The sequence below is a fragment of the Lepisosteus oculatus genome, chromosome 8 (assembly GCF_040954835.1).
Source record: "Lepisosteus oculatus isolate fLepOcu1 chromosome 8, fLepOcu1.hap2, whole genome shotgun sequence".
In the NCBI taxonomy this organism is placed as follows: Eukaryota; Metazoa; Chordata; class Actinopteri; order Semionotiformes; family Lepisosteidae; genus Lepisosteus; species Lepisosteus oculatus.
In genome coordinates this window covers 19,321,173-19,345,587 of record NC_090703.1, presented here as the reverse complement: position 1 = coordinate 19,345,587, position 24,415 = coordinate 19,321,173, and the positions used below count along the sequence as shown (strand labels likewise).

At 37.6% G+C, this 24,415-nt stretch overlaps 1 protein-coding gene across 4 annotated transcripts in view; it reads left to right on the top strand.

The window, feature by feature from the left end:
* LOC102697689 (unc-79 homolog, NALCN channel complex subunit) overlaps window positions 1-24,415 on the top strand; it is an 81,084-nt gene that overhangs the window by 33,190 nt on the left and 23,479 nt on the right. For 2 of the 4 annotated variants that reach the window (XM_015351054.2, XM_015351051.2), the window contains exons 18-33: window positions 892-1,119; window positions 1,554-1,781; window positions 2,526-2,667; window positions 4,178-4,257; window positions 4,554-4,702; window positions 7,166-7,323; window positions 9,753-9,934; window positions 10,423-10,624; window positions 11,767-11,946; window positions 12,658-12,726; window positions 14,044-14,330; window positions 15,330-15,512; window positions 16,632-16,794; window positions 17,820-17,969; window positions 18,938-20,131; window positions 22,080-22,181. In XM_015351054.2, the coding sequence (XP_015206540.1) occupies window positions 892-1,119; window positions 1,554-1,781; window positions 2,526-2,667; window positions 4,178-4,257; window positions 4,554-4,702; window positions 7,166-7,323; window positions 9,753-9,934; window positions 10,423-10,624; window positions 11,767-11,946; window positions 12,658-12,726; window positions 14,044-14,330; window positions 15,330-15,512; window positions 16,632-16,794; window positions 17,820-17,969; window positions 18,938-20,131; window positions 22,080-22,181 (3,697 nt within the window). The remainder of the gene's footprint in view (window positions 1-891; window positions 1,120-1,553; window positions 1,782-2,525; window positions 2,668-4,177; window positions 4,258-4,553; window positions 4,703-7,165; window positions 7,324-9,752; window positions 9,935-10,422; window positions 10,625-11,766; window positions 11,947-12,657; window positions 12,727-14,043; window positions 14,331-15,329; window positions 15,513-16,631; window positions 16,795-17,819; window positions 17,970-18,937; window positions 20,132-22,079; window positions 22,182-24,415) is intronic. The other 2 variants (XM_015351052.2, XM_015351053.2) reach the window with 2 other exon arrangements.

The following is a 24,415-nucleotide window of genomic DNA, read 5'->3' as shown; positions in this document are numbered from 1 at the left end:
TGCAAAGTAATGGTAGTAATTATTATTGTGGGGATTTTTACTTGTTAATAGACCCCCTCTTAGCATAGAGTTTTCATTCAACTAACTTGATCATGGATTTTAGATCTACAGTACATTCATTTACTTTGTGTGACATGCAACTACAGGTGTCTTCAACTCTTTTCCTATGGGATCGTTGCGTTTTATGTGTTACGATTGTTTCTGTTTAACAAGGGGTCCACAGAGAGACTTTCAAAGACTGTCCGCAAAAATTCCCATAAACATAGAGAAACTTCTCATCCTAAGTTTAGGAGTAAGTCAAGCAACAGTGCATCTACTATAATCGTGTTTACTACTGACCTTAGACCTGCAATTGTGCTTATGATTCAATTAACTATACTGTAGCATGATTCAAAATTATGTTATAGTTTATATAATTGCTATTCTACACTTTACTTTCATTTTCAATTGGGAGTTCTTATTGAATGTGATCTCATTAAAAATGGGCCTCCTGGAATAAAAACTCATTAAACATTAATTTAAGTAACAAGCACCAGTAGTTCTGATGAGGAAAACTTAAGTGTCAATAGGTAATGGAGAGCTGAAAAGAAAACCAGAACAGATTTTCTGAAGGACGTTAGGAACATGTCTTCTTAAAAATGGGGCTTGTTTAATGTTTTATACGCACAATAAAGAATTATAGGTTTAGAAAACCAATGTTCTAGTTGGATCAAAGAACTGGGCTGTATAAAGCGGTCCAGAAAAGTTTACCTTTTTTCTTCTGCTTTTTCTCTGATCTGTGATACATAGATTAAATTGCACAGCAGAACAAAAAAAAACACCCACAAAAAATAACCTGCAGTGAGCCAGTTTGAGAGCCGATGTCTGTACATTCCCTCTCGCCCCGTGCAGGTGAGTGTGGTGTCTGATCCTGGGAGACGCGGGCAGCACCACACCCTGAGCCCTTTCCCTAGTCCCTTCCGAAGTCCCTTCCGAAGCCCCCTGCGCTGTAGCCCCTTCCGGAGCCCCTTCAAGAACTTTGGCCCTGCCTCCGGCCACCGGACTCTTGACATTGATTGCGAAGACGATGACATGAACCTTGGCTGCTTCATCCTCATGTTCGACCTCATCCTCAAGCAAGTGAGTCATGTTTGGTGCTTGCAAGATGACCATCACACACCGCACTCGTCTCCATATACAGAATAATACAAGTCGTTTCATCTTGTTCTAGTGTGTTGAACAACATGAGTTCATTGTTGTGCAATGGAATGGTATTGTAGAGTAGTGTTGGAAGCAAGCCTCATTTTCACGTGCAGAATTTTTTTTAGTGAGAAACTGACAATATATAAAAAACAGAATTTTCCTTCTTTTCCAGCTCTACAAATTCTACATTGAAGCCTCAATTCAAATCTAAAATCCTTTAATTTACTACTTTATGAGTGCCCTTCTTGAAAGAGAGTAATTAAAAAAAATACATATTCTTAAAAATCAACTAAACACACAAAAAACGAGCATGTGATTTAATCAGTTCTTTCCACTGGTGAGAAACTGAACTAATTAACTACGGCCGACAGATGGAGCTGCAAGACGACGGCGTGACCCTGGGTCTCGAGAACAGCCTGTCGAAAGACATCATCAGCATCGTCAACAACGTGTTCCAGGCGCCGTGGGGGGGGTCCCACACCTGCCAGAAGGACGAGAAGGCCCTGGAGTGCAACCTGTGCCAGTCCAGCATCCTCTGCTACCAGCTGGGCTGCGAGCTTCTGGAGAGGCTGGCGCCCAAGGAGGAGATTCGGCTGGTGGTGGGTGAAGAAGGGGCTTATAAACAAGCTGATACTTTCACCTGTTTAGCTTTCTTCTTTTATCTATTTCTTTAAGCTTACAATTGCACTTTTTTTGAACCTCGTACTTTGGTTCAGCAAAGATGGGGCCATTGGACACAGAAATACAAGTTCTTTGTTGAAACTGACTTTGGTCATTAAAAATAAAACAGCAAATATGCTACAAAGAAATATTACTGCCTTTTTCTTCAGAAAAGTGAAATCACACTTTAAAGGGGGGTGTACATTTAATCCAAGTTAGCTGGTTTCCAGTTTTTCTCCAATAATATAAATCTCTTTCACAATATCACTCAGTGTGCAATTGCTGGAGGCTAAGACATAATACCTTTTATTTGGGTTCATGCAGTAAAATGCCTGAAGTGGACTTAGATGTTACCAAAATATTTAATAGCAGATAAATCATTTTAATCTGATTTAAAAGACTGAAGGTAGTAAAAGACGTGAAAGACTGAGGTAGTGAATGTTTTATAGAGCTCAGTGGGTAAGAACTCTAAAGGGTTAAGGTTTGGAGCATGTGTGCCTATAGTCTAGTCTCTGCTTTCTTGCTACAAGCACTGTGCTAGTGAACTGGGATAATTAATAATTGACAATTTCACAAATTTGAAGAGGATTTGAAAAAATGTAATTCCAAATGAAAAAAAAAGTCAAGGAAAAATTATCTTTAGAAATGGTGAAGTTCTTGTGTTTCTCATGGCCACCATGCAGGAGCCAACAGACAGCCTGGAGGAAAGCTTAATCTTCCCTCGGCCAGAGTTTACCATTGGCACAGAGATGGAGGAGGAGGACAATCCTGTTGGCAGGCAGGGAGACAATCCTGGCAACAAGAGCGACTCTCCTGACTACCCCCGTATGTATCCATGGCAACAACGAATATACACAAGGAACATGCTTTAGCCATTATACTGTATATTAATGTAAATGTTAATGACCCTGTGTTATTTTGTAAATGACATTCTTATTATACTGTCTTTTTAATACAAGGATTAGGATTATTCTTTAAATATAGATACTTGAAGATAATTTTGCTTTCCATTGATCATTATGGTTATTAGCCCTTTTCAGTCCACAGCTGGAATGAAAATATCAGAAGGTCCCCCCCTGCATTCCTATCTTTGGTTCTTCACAAACATGCCGCTCCCACAAACTACTTTCTAATTTCATTTTCCTGCCTTCTCTTGTATTTTATGATTCATACCTGCATTAGAATCTCGGATACACATCTATACATCAGCACTGGAATCATGCTTTGGTAAAAGACTTTCTTCATTAGGCGCAAGATAACTCTGAAGAGTGTATTTAATCTTCAGAAAGAACTCTATACAGTTTTTACTGTTGTTTACTCTTTTTGTTAGGTGACACTAATTTGTTCTGAATGATTCAAAATATAAATAATTTGTGACCTTTTCAGGCACAGCTCCGTTGATGTCAGTCTTCACTGTGTATGATCTGTGGACTCACAGTTGGGGGTGTGAGCTATGCCTCTATGCAGCTAGTTTTGCAGTACCTCTTCTACTCTAACTGTATCTTGAGAAAGCCTGAGAAAGATACCCAGATAAAAATTAAAAACATACACACCAATCTGTCTGGCTAATGTGGTATCATGACCAACACCCAACTATACATCCACAAATTCTAAAGTACAGAAGGTCCCAACTCATTTCCTTAGGAATCTTCTAGGTCCGGAATATAACACATTTTATAGGTCTCTTTAAAAACCTCATCAACATCAAAAGTTTCAGAGCTTTTGGTGTAGCATTAAATTGATTAAATTAAGCTTTTAATAGACACTCCTTCTAGGTACTGTTTCTAACCTAATGAGACAAAGAAAACATGGGTTTGTACACAAGGAACTGAAGAATTATGCATATACAGTATAATGTAATAATTTACAATGAAACCTTAAATCCTTAAGAATATTGACTAATTTATCAACTCCTACTCCTACTTTGATAACAAAGTGGTGGTCAATAAATAAATGTTAAATAAATACATTTTCAAGAACATTTTTTTGTTGACCAACACTTTTTTAACCCATGAAAATATGTTTTAAAGTAGTGAATTAGCAAATTGCTGCAAATGATCTATTGGCTTCACAACCATTACCAGATCGCGGCATAGCAGATTTTTACTAATGTACAGTAAGTCTCCTTTTGACTTTACATGGCACAGGCAATTTATGCTGGACGACGATCTGCCAAGTAAAGTAGTTGACAGATAGACCAAGGGACATACTGTAGTTGCATGTAGCACATCAGAACCTTTCAGAGAAACGGACTACAAGTTGCTGTTGACACAACAGAATATTAGTGTGTTATTTTTTCAACGTATTAATTTTCCTTTTCATACATGTTCCATAGCCATGAAGAACAATGCTGACAAGAAGTTCTCTTACCAACAACTGCCGGTTACCTTAAAGCTTATTTACACAATACTGCAGGTAATGTTTTCTTCGATTTGTTCTCTCTTGTATTTCCTTCTGAGATTTTGGATGTTGTTTTCAAGGGGCTAGCCTTTCATATTCACAAAAGGAGACAGATTTGTGGCTACTGTATATGTATTTGCCTCCCTATAGTATAAACAGAAGGAGCACACTACCAGTACAGCCTTGTGACATCACATATTCACACTTTATTCAATTATCTTTTTAATTACCATGATTGTCAGGTGTATTGACATTTCATTCTTTCTCAACAAATTGCTTTTTGTTGACCTTCTCTATTGTTTATCTCACAGGAAATGCCTAAATTTGAAGAACCAGATATTCTCTTCAACATGTTGAACTGCTTGAAAATCCTTTGTCTTCATGGAGAGTGTTTATACATTGCTCGGAAAGACTACCCTCAGTTTCTGGCCTACATTCAGGATAAGATGTTAATTCCGAGGTAGGAAAAAAAGTGATTGTGCTAACATAAAGCCAGAGAAAATCAGCAATTTCCCCGAATGTGCACTTATGATGTACAATCCTCTTAGGTCATAATTTGGAAAAAACATATTTTCTAAATAAGGCTTTACTATTATAATATACAAATCTAATGTCCTTTGTTTTAAATTCTAAATTATTCAGTACATATCCTAACATTTTTTTGCATTTTAATTGCTTTCCCACATTTTCCAGAAAAATAAATGGTGTCAACATAGATAAATTAGGTTTTTCAGTAGCTTCTTCTAACTCCTATTTTGAGTTTACACTCTAGTTTTTTTTTCTTCACTTTTCTACCTCAAAAATGATGATTTCTACCTTACGCATTATCTGCAAACTATTTTCACAGTCTGTTATCTAAATCTTTTAGAATTTCATTTGCTGGTTCCACAGTGTTTGCTTATCTTTTTAATTTGATATCATCTGCAGGCATACCTTGTTTAGGAACTATAACAGCACTCTACATCATTTATATGGTCCTAGTGCAGGTTCCAGTGGTACACCGCTAATTAAATTATTCTAATTTAAGGCTTCCGCCCTTATCTGTAGAAATCAGATTATATTTTCACATTTCACGAATTCCTAATTTGAGAATTAAACTATCATGTGAAACTTTATCAAAATCTAAATAAACCACTTCATATTCTGTGTTTGTTTATGTACTGTAACTCTCAACAACTTAAGAACATAGGCAGGACTTACATTTTCTAATCTAAATCTATGTTGACTATTTGCTAGGACATTTTTTACATATAGGATGTTCTCTAATTTAGACCTAATAATTTATACCATTACATTTTACATAATAAAAGTCAGATGTACTGGTCTTTAATTACTTGATTCAGTTTTCTCATTTTGTTTGTGGATGGTGTAACAGAGAAGTGGAATCTGGAGTGTTAAACTGGGTTAAGATGCTAGAAGATGGTGTTAGAACAGTCCTAGAGACTAGGAGGGATCTAGTTTATGGATGAAACTGGTGTCAGCTGTCAGCAAGCTGATATCTCTCAATAAAGGGGATGACACAATGGATTCTCTCTACTCTGAGTTCAGAATAGACCAGTAAAGCCTCAAATTGAGATAATGCTATGGTGAAACAGAAAATACAATGAGAACAATAAATTAACTTATTGACTGCTGCTGTGTCAGTAGTCAGTAATATCTTGGGTTTGATATATGATCCTGGCCAAACATAATCAGCCAGTTAGAATAGGCTATCAGTGAAAAAGGGAAATGGAAAGATCAGTAGGTTATAGACCACACTAGGGTTGGGAGGGTAAAAACATCAGCTGGTCTTGCGTCAGCCTGATTTTCCCAGCCCCCACTAAACATGGATGTTTATGTACATTGGTCCTCCACAGCATGCTTACACAATAAGGAGGAGCCACTGCAGATGGGTACTACATTTGTGTGACAGGCCATCAGCTAATGATCATCTTAGAAAATATCTAAGTAGTTACTGCAGTAATAGCCGACAGCTGTGATCCTCTCTGCATAAATTGATTGGGTGTGCAGGTGTGGAGGTAACATCCAAAGGGCGAGAACAGACTCTTCAGGAGAGCCCCACAAATGAGAGAATTAAGACAAACTAGCCAGAGAGACAGTACTCAGAGAGCCAGACTGAAGGGCTGACATCGAAGAAAAGTAATAAACGTTACGAAGAGATTCAATGTTACTAAGGCAGCCTCAGGGGCTGACAACTGAAGAAAGAACGAACAAGAGTTTTCGATTTCTTATTTTTATCTTGAGTTTTGTGGAAAGACTTCTACTGTGCTTTTACAGTTTTTCTCCTATCATGTGATATCACTTTTTTGCGCAGTCCATAGTAATTAGTAATTCTTCAGTCTCTTGGTACTACCCCTGTCTTAAGTGACTACTATAAGAATTCTTTCAAAGTCTTCTGAATAACTCTTGTTTCCTTGAGAACAAATTAGAAGGATACCATTTGGCCTAGGAATTTATTGATCTTCAGTACTTGTAGTACCTGAGACACTTCTGCATCTGCTATGCTAATACTATGTATTTAGTATCGAACTTTGAATGTCTGCTGTTGTTGATTCTTCCTTAGTGAACTCCTGAGTGAAATAGTCATTTAGTAAATGAGCCATTTCCTTTTTCGTTGGCCTGGCTCTTCCCCTCTAGTTCTCCCCATGAGTATTGTGGTCCATACAAAGTGTAAACATCTTAGGATAAAGCAGTTAAAACACAATTGCTGCATGATAAGAATATTTGAATAAGATTACATTTCTGATATCATGAAGTTTTTTTGATGTAAAGATTTTAAGTACCACAGTGTTGAGTGACTTCTTTACCGATTACTTGAAGCCAAGCAAGATAGCAAAATATTTCTGATATTGGTCCCCCAGTGTGAAGCGGGGGTGTACAACAATGCGGCAGAAAAGAATTCCTATTGTTTGTGATTTTCCAGTCTCTGGCGGGTGCTGAAGTCTGAGTTCTGCCAGCTGGCTTCCTTGGCAGTTCCCCAGCTCCTCCATGCCCTCTCCCTCCCTCATGGAGCAGACATCTTCTGGGGCATTATCGACAGCAACTTCAACAGCAAAGACTGGAAGATGCGCTTTGAAGCAGGTAAGCATGGGCTGAGGACTCCACAGATACTGGAAGCTGCTCATGGGTGAACATACTGCCAGGACAGGAACAGCAGAAGGCTCATATAAATTTAAAGATATCTTAATCATTTTCAATTAGAACATAAGGCTCCTTAGTGTTGGCCTTTTTTCTATCCTTTTGATGTATTCCTTATTAATTGTTTTGTAATAATTTTCTAAAGCGTTTTTTCCCTTATGTTTTTCCTAATTGATTTATTGAACAATTGTTTTTAGCTCTTTATTTACTTACCCTTTCTCTAAATTTGTTTTGGGTTTTGAACAAAATTTGTGTAAATCATTGCCACCCATTTTATTTCTATTCCATCCCATAGTGTTTCTCTTAAACTGTGTCACATTATTGTAAAAACTACTTTCTGGAATTTTATTGCTTTGGACTCAACTCTAACATTTTCAAAATGTACTTCAAGGTATATTATGAGTGCCCATAACAGTTTTCAAGTGGTTCTTTCACCTCGGCTTGCCTTCCATTTTCTAAATTATTTGAAAAGACAAGACTTATCTACAACTTGTGCAGGTGCTCTGACACACTGGGTAAAAAAGCCGTCATTAACCATGTCTACCATTTTATTTTCTGCATTTTTTTAAATCCTTCTTTTCACTGTACAGTGTTCAATTATGATCAATATCGGCATCTGGAGGTCTATATACAGTACAGTATAGCCTAATCCTGACACAATACCTTTGAATGGTTTCAATTATTCTGACTTAAATTCCTGAACCTGAATTCTATTTTTGATATATAGTACTATAGTGCTATACCTTTCCCCCTTCTAACTTTTCCATCTTTCACAGACAGAGTGTATCCACTACTGTTACATTCCTCTCTGCCACGTTTCCGAACATCATAACTGGCCGCTAATGTGTTTATGTGTTTATGTAATCTATACCCCTAGCATTCAGGTATATGCATTTAATTACCCAATCATTTATTTCATTTCTCCCTTTGTTTTTTTGTAGCCTTTGTTCCCAATGTAATCTTCTTTTCTATTATCATCAAATTATAATTCTAATGCTTGCAGTAAGTATTTTTATCTCTCTGAAAAAAAAAATATGATAGTTTTTAAAGTATTATGAGAAAAGTGAACCACCTTGTTTGTCATTGTCTCAGTTTTAAAATTATATGACTTACACTCTGAAAATGATTGATTGTGATTGATTAAAAATGATTGTATTCATGACCTTACAGTGTTCTTTCTCTTGTCTATTGTTGATTTATTAGAAAAAAAAATCAGGATTGTGCTAACTGATAGCAGAAACATAATCTTCACAGAAATACTGTCACCTCACTTCAAAAGTGTGGAGCTTTAAGACATTTGCTTGTATGCCAGCATTTCCCTGTCTTATCTTTAGTTCCTATGGTTACCGGTTCTGATCGAGAGGAAGTGTGTTTAATCCAGCCTCAGCTATTGGCTCAGCAAATTGGTGAACTTGGACCACGGTGTGGGAGCATGGAGACCCCATTAGAGTTCAAGCATATACAGTACATATCCAGGGATCCGGATAGACCTTGGAGTAAACAATACTAAATGCCTTATGCCTTATCAAACCTGGTGCTTTTGTCATATTATGGTGACTGTCTCTCCTTTTCTTAAATGACTGCAAGTTTTGAGACCTCATCTGTCCTAAATTATTTATTTCAATTATTCTAGACACTGAAATCATTGCAGAGATGTAGGGATAAATTGGAGCCTTGATGTTTCGGGCATGTTTATTTTTGCTGTTCAGTACAGTATAAACCTTTGGTCCCTTTGTATCTGTTCTTTTTATAGTTAGGATGGATGTCCCTTTCCTTTTGTTATTCTGCCATCTTTTGGTGTTAAGGTGTAAAGCAGGCATTTTGGACTTGTTTTTAATGCCAGCACTAAAGGCCATTGGATATTCATACATTTTGTTGTGTCTCTTGAAATACTTAATCCAGCCACAGTGTATGAAAATTAAAAGTAAAAGAAAAACACATTTAAAAAGAATTCTAAGTCTCTCAAAGATTACATCATCACATCACTTTCAGTTATCCAATTCAGGGTCTCAGTGGCCCAGAGCCTGTTTCAGGAAACATTGAGCACATGGCAAGATGCATCTTGGATAAGACACTAGTCTACCGCAGGGGACATATAAGCACAAACACATACACACTCACATTAGGGCCAATTAACACACATAGAACATACTTACTCTATGCAGACAGCACCCCAGGAATGAAACCCAGGGCCCCAGTGCTGCGAGGTACAGTAGCATTGCTAATTACTGCACCTCCATATTGCCCTCAAAGTTAAGAAAAACAGTGTCGGTTTGTAAATAGAGAGGATGATGTAGGACTGAGAGGGCTACAGCACTTAATCAGTGTGACAGGCCAACAATAACTGTCCTCTCTTTTCTTTTGTGTTTCAGTGGAGAGAGTAGCTGTACTCTGTCGGTTTATAGATATAGCATCTGTGACAAAAAACCACCTGCTTAAGTACTCCTTGGCTCACTCCTTTTGCTGCTTCCTGGCAGCAGTAGAAGATGTCAACCCTGCTGTGGCAACGCGGGCCAGACTACTACTGGATACCATCAAAAGGCCTGCATTACAGGCAAGTATAACTCTCCCCAACTAGTGTAGCACTGAGGGTCCCTTTTGGGAATTATTTGGGCATTATTTGGAGATGGATTTGGTACCTTCTTACATCATTTACTTTTGTAAATACTGACCATACTGTTGTGTAAGTCACAAATGGCATGACAAATAGATTCAAGAGTATTTAGTGTAACACCTTTTTCTTAAAAAAGCTTGGGGTGTAGAAATATCCTCACACAAGCAATATGTTAGCATAATAGAACATTGAAAAACTGGCTACAAAAAATGATAGAATTAATGAATCCAATTACATTAGATAAAGTTTTGCTTTCTGATCTATTCGGCTTCCAGTCTCTCCTGCATTGTCTGTTATGGGGCCTATTTCAATATCAGTTCCTTAATTAGTTTTGTGATACTTGGTCTGAAAAGGAGCTTGTTACAAAAGAAGCTTAGCTGTCCTGGGCATTTTATTAAATTCATCTCTCTATGTTTGTCCCTTTGTAGGGCCTGTGCCTCTGCCTGGATTTTCAGTTTGACACAGTAATAAAAGACCGTCCCATAATTCTCAGCAAGCTTCTGTTGCTCCACTTCCTGAAGCAGGACATCCCAGCCCTCAGCTGGGAGTTTTTTGTGAACCGTTTTGACACCCTCTCCCTCGAGGCCCAGCTTCATCTTGATTGCAACAAAGAGTTTCCTTTCCCCACCAGTATGTGTTCTTTTTAAGTCTTAAATTTAAGTCTTTAAATCCATGGGAAACAGCATTCTGATACATAAAGAGAATGTATTTTTAGACATGTCATGGTTGGTAGCATGTTCTATTTATAATTACACAGTAAAATTTTCAAGAAATTCATAGGAAAAGAATACAAACACATTTTCTTTTACCAAAAGTTACAATAGTAAAAGTGATAGAAGAACATTGTTGGGTTAAGTTATTTTTAACTAAAAATGGTGGATGAAATATTATTCCTGGCATGTTCATTTATTTTTCTCTCAACCTTCAAACATTTCTTAGAAAATCAAGTGCATGTTCCAGTGAGGCAGACTAAAATCTTTGTTCTCTAGTATTTTTCCAACATTTTGCTTACTGAAATTCTAAACCCAAGTGCAACTTTCAATCTTGTTTCGTGCTTGTGTGACAAATACACATCTACCTTAAAAATGCAGGCAATTTTCATCTAAAAATGCTCATGTGGAGTTTTTGAATTACAAAAAAAACTAAGACATTATAAAGGATCACAAAAGAACTACACATTGTGTTTCATAAGCATGACAGAATGAGGTTTCACCTTTGATGGTAAATACAGTTTGAAATATGTCACTATTACAACTATTGCTTCAAAGGTCTCCAGAGAGCTGTTTTGGTATTGTAGGCCTACTGCACACACTAGATAGTCATTGCACCCTAGGCACCCTAGAAAGGCACTATACACACTGCATGCTGAATGTTTTAACTCCTTTGTTGACCACTTTTGAAAATGTAGGTACAGTAGCACTTACAGTAGTTCTGCATTTTGGAATATACTGTTTTGGCCTGTGTTTCTAAATAACATTGCCCACTTTTTAATTCTGAAGTGGTCATAAATGTTATTAGCACTCATGATTCACCCATTAAAATATGCCATATACAGTATATCCATTCCCTGTTGAAGGTCAGGTAATTTCAGGCAATCTAGCATCTGTTCTGACTTTAGACCTCCTGCTGTAATGACTGCTTATTGAGAAGGGGACAGCATCATTTTGAGTTTGGAGGTACAGCCCAAACAGTGGAGGATAATAGTTGTTTTGATAAGCCACACTGTTTATGCACTCATTTGTTAATAGTGGCTGTCTGTCACTCCCTTTCAGCTATCACAGCTGTCCGGACAAATGTCGCGAACCTCAGTGATACTGCTATGTGGAAAATCAAGCGAGCCCGCTTTGCTCGGAACCGGCAGAAGAGCGTACGTTCCCTCAGGGACAGCGTGAAGGGCCCCTCGGAGTCCAAAAGAACACTGTCATTGCCTGAGACCCTGAGCAACAGGCTGCGTGAGTGGCTGCCTCTGCCTGTCTGTCAGTCTGTTTGCCTCACTCTCCTGCTGGCTGCCACTCACCTGTGCCAATTTCACCTCCTCTTGTTTGTGTTTTTTTTAGCAATTCATCCATTATTGTCTAAGAACTATTTTTTTTTATTTTCTTTTACTTTCCTCCACGGAACACTATCCATGTTTCAGATATCCATGTTTCAGAAAAGTTGGCTTTAATGCCTCTGGTAAAACACACAGAACAACACATGTGAAAAAGATCAAATGTCAATAACCCTTTGATTATTGGTTGTTTTTTTTTTCCTATACCAAGGCAACGATTAGTGCAGAAAGTTTGGGTTCAAATGTAGACTATGTGGAACTACAAAAATATCTTTGTAGTTCTACTAAGCAATTATTTCTAGATAAAGCCATCATACAGTATCTCCATTACTATTTAAGTTGCAAGGACACCGATATGTGTTACTACTAGACAGTTCTACATTTGCAATTGCAAGGTAAATTGGAAACTCTGCTATAATTCTTATTTGCTTCATATGACAATCAGATTTAAAAAAAACATATTTTCCGATGCCTCTCACTGTATTCTAAACATTGGAAGACATGTCAAAAGACTTTAGGAAGACTGTAGGAAAACTCAACTGAAACTTGTATATGTGTCCCTGTGGTACCCCTGAACATTTCCTAAATTGTGTTTTCCATGTGTGGTTTTTAGCTCTAAGACTTACGAGGCATGAGCAGTCAGCTCCAACTCTGGGAGATATGATAGAACAAGTCCTGCCAGGTAAATAACCAAATTAACTCTGGTTTCAATGCAAGAAAACGGACGTTTTTTGTGGGGATTGAGGGAGGCCATGAAGCAAAAATAGAATTCCTGGATGTACGTAAAAGGGGGAAGAGTCAGGAAACTGAAAGGAAGATGCACACAGATGTTAGAGTAACATTTTAAGTTCAACATGAAAGAACTGCTCTTATACTGCATAAATTAGTGAGTTCAGTTTATAATGAACTGCAGGACAAGTTTTTTGTACTTTAAAACAATAATCATATCAGTATGTAGTGCATCAGTATACAGAGAGCTATACTGACACAGGGATAGAGAAATTCTTCCTGTAAAACTTTATTTACTCAGGCTGTTGTAGAGGCACCTTAAATTCATCCCCCAGAATTTACTTGGAGTATTTACCACCCAGCTAACTTCTTCCAATCCTGAAGGTTTTACAGTTCTTTGGAGCTACTGCAACATTATAGCTACAAAATAAAGGTTTTAAGTGGCTTACATACATTACTTGTTTAACAGAATTTGTGCTGAAGCTATATTTCTTAATGTGGATAACGGGATGAGACTAGGAAGGTTTCCATTTATGGTAATATTCCTGCTTCTTTGTCCTGACCTTTGACCTTGTCTGGCCAATGTTTTGACACCCAGGATTGCTTGCTTCTGCTTTCTGCCTGGGTCTCACATTACTCCTTCATTGTTCATTGGCAAGTGATGTTCGTATCACATAGTTCAGTTTAAGCCTCAGCCTCCTGCACCACCTCACCTTGTTTTTGTGAAATCCACCAAATGTACTAAAGAGGTGGGGATTTGTATGAATTTCCATAATCGAGAGAAATATTCATGTTCAAGCAATTTAGAATAATCAATTAAATAATGTTAAATAATATTAAATCCTTACCCCTCTCTATTCTGAGTGTAACATCTGAATAAAAAATAAATATATATGTACAGTATTTACTTCCTACCTCAAACAGAATTAATATGAGATGAAAGTTAATTTGCTTCTGTATGGTAGTAAATACAAATCAATTCATATACCTATAAGAATTATTTTCTATTATATTAAATACTTAAAAAAAACTTCCTTTGTAATAAACGGAGATGCTGTTCAAGCATGACATTTGTGCTTTTGTAGTGAAAACAATACAATAAATACAATACAATAAATACAATAGAGACCATTTTAAATGTTTACCCCTCAGTGTGAATCCAACCAAATCTACAGTATTTAAGGACCTAAAGAATGGCAGGTAATCACTGATGTTCTCCTCTGTAACCGCACACTGGCTCTGTACACTGACAGTTTAGCCCCTCTCCTAGGCCAGAGCACTCCCGAAGATGACACCATGATCAAGGACCCACTGCCAGAGGATGCTGGGATAGACCACCAGACCGTGCATCAGCTGATCATGGTACTGATGAAGTTCATGGCAAAGGACAAGAGCAGCGCTGAAGCAGACATCAGCAGTGCCAAGGCCTTCAACACTGTAAAAAGGCACCTGTATGTGCTGTTGGGCTTTGACCAGCAAGAGGGCTGCTTCATGATTGCACCACAGAAGATGAGGACCTCCACTTGCTTCAATGCCTTCATTGCTGGCATTGCCCAGGTGAGGGGTAGTGGTGCTTCACCAAGCCTTTAAGAATCTGATTTGCAAGGGCTCATTGTATTTGATTGTCATCAGTTCGTCTTTACTGCAGATTACAAGCTGTCAGCTAATTATTCCTGGATAATTACATGCAAAGAAAGGGTATCAAAGTCAAACCTTATTGTTTTCAAAAGAGAATTTGGCACTCATCCTAAATTAATCTTTTTGTGTGTAAAAGAAAATGTATTATGCTTTAGTTGATTTTGTTTGGAAAAATTTCTTTGAGTACCTGTCTTCTTTAGCTAAGCACTACAATATGTCAAAAATCTTTAAATGCTCACACTATCTGCTCCATTTCCTTATTAATATTAAGATTGTGTGCTGTTTGTAAGATTCATTATGATATGGACATCATGTTCTGATTCCTAAAAAATATCATATCCCAAGTCTGTGTTAGGCAAAGTCAAAGTGCTCTGCAGCACTTTCCAATTACTCAGCTGGATGAAGGCCATGCAGTTGAGCCAAGTCTTAGCCAAGATGGTGCCTACTCTCACTTCATCACAGAGAAATTTCAACCTGATTTGATAAATGGTTCAGAAGTTATACAGGTTCATGGCTCAAGGTTTTATTTAGAACCTCAGAACAATAAAATTGTTTTTTCCTGTAATCTATTTGAGTTAGAAATACAGTTCAGATGTAGTTTCGTTCAAACCTACATCATCATATTTTGTGATTAAATGACCTTTCATTTTAATGCCATCCAAAGCAATTGAACTCTAACTTTGACAAGCATTAAATTCTGACCTCTAGTGAGAACAAAGATGAGCTTGCCATTGAAATTGTAATTTATTTCTAGACACTGTATTACTTTCTCACAAGTTGAAAGGCTTTGAGTGTTCAATGAGCAGATACCTCTGCGCAATTACTGTGCACTTCAGTAAGTTGCAGTTGTGCTTGTTCCAGTTGTTGCTCATTGAGGGCCCTGGGGGAACTGAAGTACTAACTTGTTGGCTTTTCCAGGTGATGGACTATAACATCAGCTTGGGGAAGCAGCTCCTGCCCTTGGTGGTGCAGGTCTTGAAGTACTGCACCTGTCCCCAGCTGCGCCACTACTTCCAGCAGCCCCCACGCTGCTCCCTCTGGGCCCTCAAACCCCACATCCGACAGATGTGGCTGAAAGCCCTGCTTGTGGTTCTCTACAAGGTGTGGACAGCTGTGTACAGTATAGGCAGTTTTTTTTTGGGGGGTGGAGATTTCTGAGGGAGGTAGAGAGGCAGGGTTCTGTATTTAGGACTGAAAGTCATATCAATAAGAAATCGTTTGTGTTAAATGGTCACAATGTGAACAAACTGGGTCTTTAATATTATTATAACCTTATTATGATCTAATAATAATAATAATAATAATAATAATAATAATAATAATAATAATAATAATTGTTTACAATTATATCGAGATTAAGTGAACAGTTCACGCCAAATGCTTTACTGTCAATGGGGACTCTGCTACATTCACAACACATTAGCTATCAGTGGGGAGGAGAATGGAGTAATAAAGCCAGTTCATAGACAGGTATTATTAGGTCATGATAGGTAATGATAGGTACAGCGGGTTAACAACCCTATTCTTTTTGAGAAACATAATGACCACAGAGAGTTTGGACCTCGGTTTACATCTCAGTTTTACATTCAAAGGATGACACCTTTTTTATGGTATAGAGTGTTTTAGACTAGGATGGGCCATTTGGACCCACACAGCCCCTGCTTGTCCACTAACACGTCTTCCAGCAGCAACCTTAGCTTTTTCCCAGAAAGTCTCCCATCCAGGTTCACATCTGTTTAGCTTCTGTGTATTGCCATATGTGAGTTGCGGGGTGATTTAGCTGCTGGCTATAAGTAAGAACCTGAAGATTACACAGTATAACACATTGTCAGTATCAGACAAAACCAAACCAATAATACTTCAGGAGTATAGTTTGAGTGCTGGGAAACTAAAAGAAGTTAAAGATCAAAGTGAGGTATCTATCTAGCTTTGGAGAGATAGTGTGTCTGCAGCCTTTATTTTAAGCACCAGAACCTGACAAGATGGTAAGAAGTGAAGTCTTTCCAACAGCATTCATAAAAGGAGATAGTCATTAAGGCCTGTGCAAATATTGCAGTTGTTTTTATTAAAAAATTGTTTCTCATGATCCAATTAGTTTGATCAGTCAAAATTCCCGCACTTTTGCCCTGGTTGGTCTCTTTGCCTCACATAAAAGGCGGTCATTGATTTTCTCAATGTAATAAAATGTTTTCATTCTGTCTTTTTACTTCTCAATGCCAGTACCCTTACAGAGACATGGACGTCAGTAAAATAGTGCTTCATCTGATCCATATAACAATCAACACCCTGAATGCGCAGTATCACAGCTGTAAGCCCCACGCCACTGCTGGTCCTCTCTACAGCGATAACAGCAACATCAGCCGATACAGTGAGAAAGAGAAAGGTAATCCAATGAATAGTGACAGCTTTGCATAACCAGCTGAGGCAGAACTAGACAGGGCAAAAGAAAGAAAGTCAAGGCTAAAGGCCTACAACTGTAGAAAAGTGATTTATTACAATAGATCAATAAAGTATTAAAGTACATGGGTGGCACACTGGTGCAGTAGTTACCATTGTTGCTTTGCAGTGAATGTCCTCTGGGTTCATCCTGGGGTGCACTTTGTGTGTGGAGTTTGAATGTTCCTCCCACAGTGCAAAGACTTACTAGTAAGTTAGTTAATTTATGGGAAAATTGGCCCTGGTGTGAGTGTGTGTATTTATGTTTGTATCTGTGTGTCTTCCCTGTGATGGACTGGCATTCCCTCCAGGGTATATCCTACCTTGTGCCCATTGCTTGCCACAATAGGCTCTGGCTCCCTTGTGATACTGGATATTGCAGAATATTATTGTATGGATGAAAGTACATTTGGAAACATACTGTACAGATAGGTCACTATTGATAGTATACAAAAGACCCAACACGAAACATTATCTTGAAATTTAAAAGATGAAATGATTTGTGGAGAAACGGTTGAAGTTTGAATGTTCCTATGCAGGACTGAGGCACATTGAAAAGAAGCACATTGCAAAGAAATCATAGCAGAGGACAAAAAAACAAATGTTTCATTATACTGTATTATTATGAGTCACAGAATCCATGTGAAATCGTGTGACCAAGAGTTGACAGTTATGACATTTATTTGAAGTTATGTGAATTTTAATAGCTTGTTTGAACATCCTATCAACACCATCATGACCAAAGTTCTCATAGAAGAAAAGGGCAGCACAGTACCACAGTGACTTAGTACTGCTGTGTCACAGCTCTTGGGTTCTGGTTTCAAGTCTGCCTTGAGAGTCTTTGGTGTGTCCACATGGGCTGCCTCCTTCTGCTCTGGTTTTCTTCCACCTCGTAAAGACATGCTCTAGAGTGTGTGGTGACAGCACATTGCAGAAAGTTGCTGTTAAGCCTAGTCTTTGTTCCTTTTACAGAAGAGGACAGCGTGTTTGATGAATCTGACATACACGATACCCCAACTGGTGCCTGTAACAAGGAATCACAAACCTTCTTTGCAAGGCTCAAGAGAATTGGAGGAAGCAAGTCTGTGAAATACCAACCTGTGGAAATGAATGCTCAAAAAAGTAGGAACAGACTCTTTTAATAATCACATTAAACTTTCTTGATAATTTATTTGGACCAGTTTCATAATCAGAGGTGTAAGACAAAGTTTTAGTGCGTGGGAAAAGGGAAAAAAATATACAATTTCTGTCTGAAATCTAGCTCATGATTTCTGTATTTCCAAATGTAAAAAGCAATTAATTAATGGATATTAAAATAACATTATGAACATACAGTATTGTTCTTAAGGGAGTTATGGCATGGTTGATGGATAGATAAAAGACAACCATTCTTCAGTTTTGAGTGTATCACAAATGGAAATAGATGGTTTAATGGAAAATACCATGTTCTTTAATATTTTATGTGATACAATATATTCCTGTGCATTATCTACATTATCTATTATCTTTGAATTGACACAGATGACTCCATTTTATTCATGAGTTATTTAAGTAATTGTTTTTAGACTGTGGACAGTTTTATTTGGGACAAAAAAAATACTTTACACAATCTTTTAGTACTGCCATTTGCACCAGACAGTATGTCATTGCATTTACCATAAATTGTGCTTTTTGATCAGGTTGTATCAGATAATGTATAATAGATGTACAGTATAAGAAAGTGTAAGCAATAGTATAATCATTAAGTCATGAAGTTATAGTAACAAACAATTAGTAAAACACTGTGAAGCTGTGAAAACTAGAAACTGTGAAGAAAACAATGATTAGTGAATGCATTGTTGGGATCACATTCTTTCAATACTAGAATCCATCTTGTTCAAAGTAAACCAACTTGGTTCTTAATGGCACAATTTCTGTGCACTAATTTGACAGAAAAGACATTGTAAAGCTTTCAAAAGCCATATGGCTTAAGAAGAGTGGAGGAAATGTATATTTCTGGGAGATATGTGTAGATATGACTTTTTTACAATTGTAAACTAATTTAAACTCATTTGTGTACATCGCCACAAACATACGTCTCTCTTTGTTAGGTGAAATTGAACTGTCTGAATACAGAGAAGCTAGTGCACTGCAGGACAGTATATTGCGTTGTGTGAGGGAGGAAAGCATCAAGAAGAAGAGACTCCAAGCCATGAAACAGAAGTCCCTTGATATTGGGAATGCAGATTCTATTCTCTTCAATCTTGATGAGCACCGGAGAAAATCCTGCATTGACCGTTGTGATATGGACAAGCATGGTGTTCCCTCTTCGGCTTGCAACACCCAGCGTGTTGAACACTACAACAGGACCTGCAATGAGGCATCTAGCAAAAATGAAGCAAGTGAACCCCCTGAGAGACAGGTCCCAAGGGACGGTCTGCCAGAGAAGAGACCGGTTATTCCTGAGGTCAGGCTGAGCTGCATGGAGACATTTGAGGACAAGCCCGACTCTCCAGTGGGGCCACTAAAAGAGGACACAGACCTCATAGACCTCTCCTCAGATTCTGCATCAGTCCCTGAGAAGCACTCCATCCTTTCTACCTCTGATAGTGATTCCCTCGTCTTTGAGCACTTGCCTCCTCTGCGGATAGTGGAAAGTGATGAAGAATTCGACATGCAGAATCCTTCAGAAGTCAGACCCAAGGGGAAACTCCCCATGTCTCCTTCCACCACTAATACTATGAGCTTCAGCCCCGTTGTTCAGGTAAGTGTGGAGGACTGCTCCAAAGAACTCAAAGCCAAGGAGGTCAAGGACAGCCCAGTATACCCCACTGATATGAAAACCTCCATAACTCCTCCCCTGGCTGTGCTTGACTGCAGGGATCTCATCCAACCTGAAGGGGTCAAAGACATGTCCCCAGAGAGCCCCATGACCTTAAAACAAAAGAGAGACCTGCTCAAGAAGACTCCAGCCGTCCCTGAGACTTCTCTGGATGACACTTGCGAGATTCACCTCGAAGAAATGAAACTTGGTGGAGGAAGTATCATTAGCCCTTCTTCCAAAACAGTCTTTCTGAATATTCCTGATGAGACAGAGGTCCTAACCTCACATGAGGATGAGTCAGACTGTGAGAGGACAAGTGACCCTAAACCTGAAGATGAGAATGAGGAGACGGAATTTAAAATACAGATTGTGCCCCGACAGCGGAAACAGAGGAAAATCGCTGTCAGTGCCATCCAGAGGGAATACCTTGACATCTCTTTCAACATTCTGGACAAGCTGGGAGATCAACAGGGAGAGTCAGGTAAGAACTGCAGGTGTGGAGATTGTGAAAGAAGGGCTGCTTAGAGAGGAACGCGGGTGCAAAATTCTGCTGATGGACTTTGTGGTTCTTGGTTTTTATGGCACTTTTAGTAGTAATCACGAAAAGAAGGACACCTCTAAAAATGGAGATGTTGCATCTCATATTTCATCTGATGTTCTATAGCTATCTGAAAAATTACATATTTTAATGAAAGACCAATGGATGAAGAAGAAAGGGTGAGAGACACAATACATCAATGAAGAGTTCTGTTTTCTACAATTTATCTGATGAATATCATACTCGTACAACATTATAGATTATTTGCAACTGTAACACACTGTGCACCATTAAACATTTTTCCATTTGGTATTTTGTCTTCAGCACAGCAAGGAAAATGTCTTGCTGTTTACAGGTTTTTTTAACATCGTAGCAATGGAATAGTGTCACTACTAGTATTCCATTCACACAAACGTGGAATAAATATAACCATTAACAAGCTTATACTGTATACTGTTATTTCTTTCTCTGTATTATGATTTGTATGTACATTATGTTTGTAGTGCTTTTGCTAGAAAAGTTGGCAGTGGCCTTCACAGAACTATGGTCATATCAAGAGAAAGAGGAATATTCCACTACCTAAGTGTTATTCACAGCAAATGGATAAAGCCACAATTCAGGCTCACTGCTGAACAAGCTCCTTATGCTCAGTATGGACCTACTTGTCCTCTAATGAAGTGTAGAAAGCTGATTTAGTAACAGAATGAGGCAGCAGGAATGCAGAAATGTGACTCTGATAGCAAGATAATGATATTCTATCATTTTGCACTGTGAGACAAAGATGTGTTTCAAAAAGAGACTGGACTAGTTGGAATGACAACCATGAGGCAGACCCAGCGCAATGTGTGCTTGTTAATTGGTCTGGCAAATACAGTAGATAGAGTAAGTCTTGCAAACAAAACCATTAAGGATTTCTTTTAAGTAAAGCTGTCAAACTTAAGTGACAGACCTTTATATATTTAATATGTTGTGTTTCACACATCTTTTCGATTTTAGGAAATTAGTTTGTGCATTTTCATTTCTTGTGATATTGTGATTTTTTTTTTAAAGATTTGTACTTTGCAGTTAGCTCTGTCCAGGGTGCAACTGTTATCTCTTATTGACTTTCACAGCACCTACAAATATATGTATTTCTTTTTCTATCTAATATTTAAAATTGTGTGGTCTCTGCACACTGCTAGCTTATCCTAGGAGAGTGATTATGTCAGTCGTTTTAATTGTGTTATGTGTTCTTCTCAGTTCATTGAGTTTATTAACTGTGATGGCCAGATAACAAACCAAGCCGCTGTACAAAAAACATGTTATGGCCACTTATGCTATAAATTTGTGAGTTTAGCAAAACTCCCAACAACTAAAAATTATTATTTGATATTTATATTAAACAGGACTAAATGCACTCTGTACCTACAGTAAATGCACATTAAAAATTCTTTAAACAGTTTATGTGAAAACATACCTTAAAGCTACTACCAAATGTACTGTTTATTTAAAAGCACATTGCTTTATGAAAAATCAGAAAAACAGATTTAAGTGGATGCGAAAAATGTGGATATTTACAGTATGAGTGCTTACCATGTTGGAACCTAATACACATCAGCATTTAGAAAAACAAATAGGATCTTATCTGGGGCTTAGCATGCTCTTTGCTGAAATGCTCCATCTCCAAAGCAATCTTTTTACTCAGATCTCTTTATCCTTAAAAAAAGCAATTAAAAGGGAGGCCTAGACATACTGTAACTGCTTCAAAAAAGCTATAAAGTGCAACATTTTTTAATGAACTGTGACAAATTGATCATTTGGTGCCGTCTGCGATATTAACTTTAGCCTGCCCCCACCTGTGAGGTAATGAGCTTTGCTAATGTACCCGTCACTCACCAAAATTGCTTTACAGATCAGAAAGGTCTCTCAACTCTGGAAATGCCACGAGAATCTGCGTCGGCTCCAACTCTCGAAGCTGTAATCCCAGAAACAAGCAGCCACTCTTCAATATCAAGTAGGATCTGAATGCTTATTTCTTCTTTAAAGAGACGCTATGCACATTTCAGCTAAAAGCATAGTTTTATATCATTTTCACTAGAGGCTTAATTTGCACTTATAGAAGTAGGTCTGGCCTAGTTGATTTTTTAGAAAATCGAAACAATGTCTTCTTGCTTTCTACTGAATGCTCTTTATAAGTTCTACAGTCTTAGCACTTGTACATAAGTAGTGGCTTCCTTAATGCATACTGTATATATTTTTGTGAAATCTTACAGTTTTTACAATATATTGGATTCTTCTGAGTAAATACACTGGGGGTATATGATTGGTATAAGCCAAGGGTAAAGCAGAGGTTCATTAACTTAGATATTGGCAAATATATAGGCATTATGGATACAGGCATTGCATTAGGGAAATGAATTGCATTTACAATGAAATGTTGAAAGGGAGAGAACAGCACAGAGCTAGAAACAAATGAACAAAATGCAGGCAGCATAATTTGACAATTATTAATGCATCAAAAATGTTGGATTGTAGCATAAATGTTTAACAGGAAAATGCTGTGTGGGAAAAAAACCAACAACAAAGGTATATGATGAAAACTGCAGTGTGCAATATGAAAATACCAATTGTACAATGTCAAGAGAAGACCAGGGTCTCTAACTTACTGTATCTGACTCATCCCAATCCTGGCCTAACATCATGGAAGGTTCCAGAAACTCTAAACATCCTTGTCTTGGTGAAGTAAATTGTACCGGCCTATGCATATGTTACACATAGGATATGTGTGACTGGAACTATTTTGTGTGACAAAAGGATACTTTCCAATTTCATTCATTAAAAATAACTTAAAAAAACATAACATTATAATGTGTCAATGTCAGCTGGCAACACTCCCGGTGTCTGGTGATGGTGGACAGACAGATCCCACATGCCCTCGTGACTGCATGTTATGACGTCCCTGCAAGCATTCTTTCTTTCAATGAGCTCTGCAGTCTTATTCAAACCACCGAACCAGTGTGTTCCTCACAAGTACCTATTGTTGTAAATGTGTAATATTACAAGCACATATTTTTGATCACGCAAGTGTTGTCAGACTCCCTGTCCTTAGAACACAGCAAAAATGGGAAATTGAAATTGGTAATTTGTTATACAGTACAATGACTATGTTGTGCTCATCAATCAAGACATCTTCAGAATTCAGAATAGTCAGAGGAAAGACAAAGTGGTATATAGATTTAGCACAGAAGAGATACAAGACATTTGTAAAACCATTGTTGCTAATGTAGTGACCATCCATATCAAGGCTGACAAATACAAAAAGTTAAAGGCCAAGGCATTTTCTATTGCATTCCAATTCTATCACATGCGAGGTTATTGAAAAAATAATAAAATACAAAATAATGAAAAATAAAAATAAACAACTTAGCTAGAGAATTATTTGTTTTGGATTCTAGGGTATAGTCAATATGGATTTAGGAATACAGCAGTAAATCTGAACTAACATGCTAGTGGTCTTTAAACAAGCTACCACAGTATGGATATAAACAGAGCATATGATACTGTATATTCAGATTTTCAAAAAGCTTTAGATAATCTTCCTCATAGAAGATTATTTCTGAAATTGCAGGTGGTAGGTAATGCATGTATTTGAATTTTGAATTGGTTAACGGGTAGAAGAGAATCCAAGTAAGTAGGGAATGCTCAATTTGAGGTGATTTCAAATTGCAGTGTAGGATAACTCAGGTATCTGCATTGGGACTACTGTTCTTCCAATTTATGTCCATGATGTAGATTCTTTCCTTTCTTCCTTCCTTAAAATTTGCAGATGGTACCAAAAAAAAAAAGATGAGCAAATACTATACAACACGAAGGGCTGCATGGAGCCTGGGAAGACTATCTTAACTAATGTTTCAAAAAACAGTTGGGCTACATTTTTTAATCAAACAGATACTACAAAAAGTGCTAACATGTTCTACATTTATATTTTTAAATGCTCTAATTTTACCTTTCTCATGTTTGTTAGTATCACATAATCAAAATATATGTTGCATTTCTAAAGTTCCTCAATTAAATTTTGAGAATGGAAATCATAATGAGGTTTAAATAAATGTTCAACTAGGTATACTGTGTTCCTCTTAGCATACAGTATATGATTAGTAAAATTAAGAATTCGTTCTTGAGCAATGAAAAGATTCTTGCTTAACTTAATTGGAGTAGTCCTTTTCTCTTCACCTCTATAAATGAACA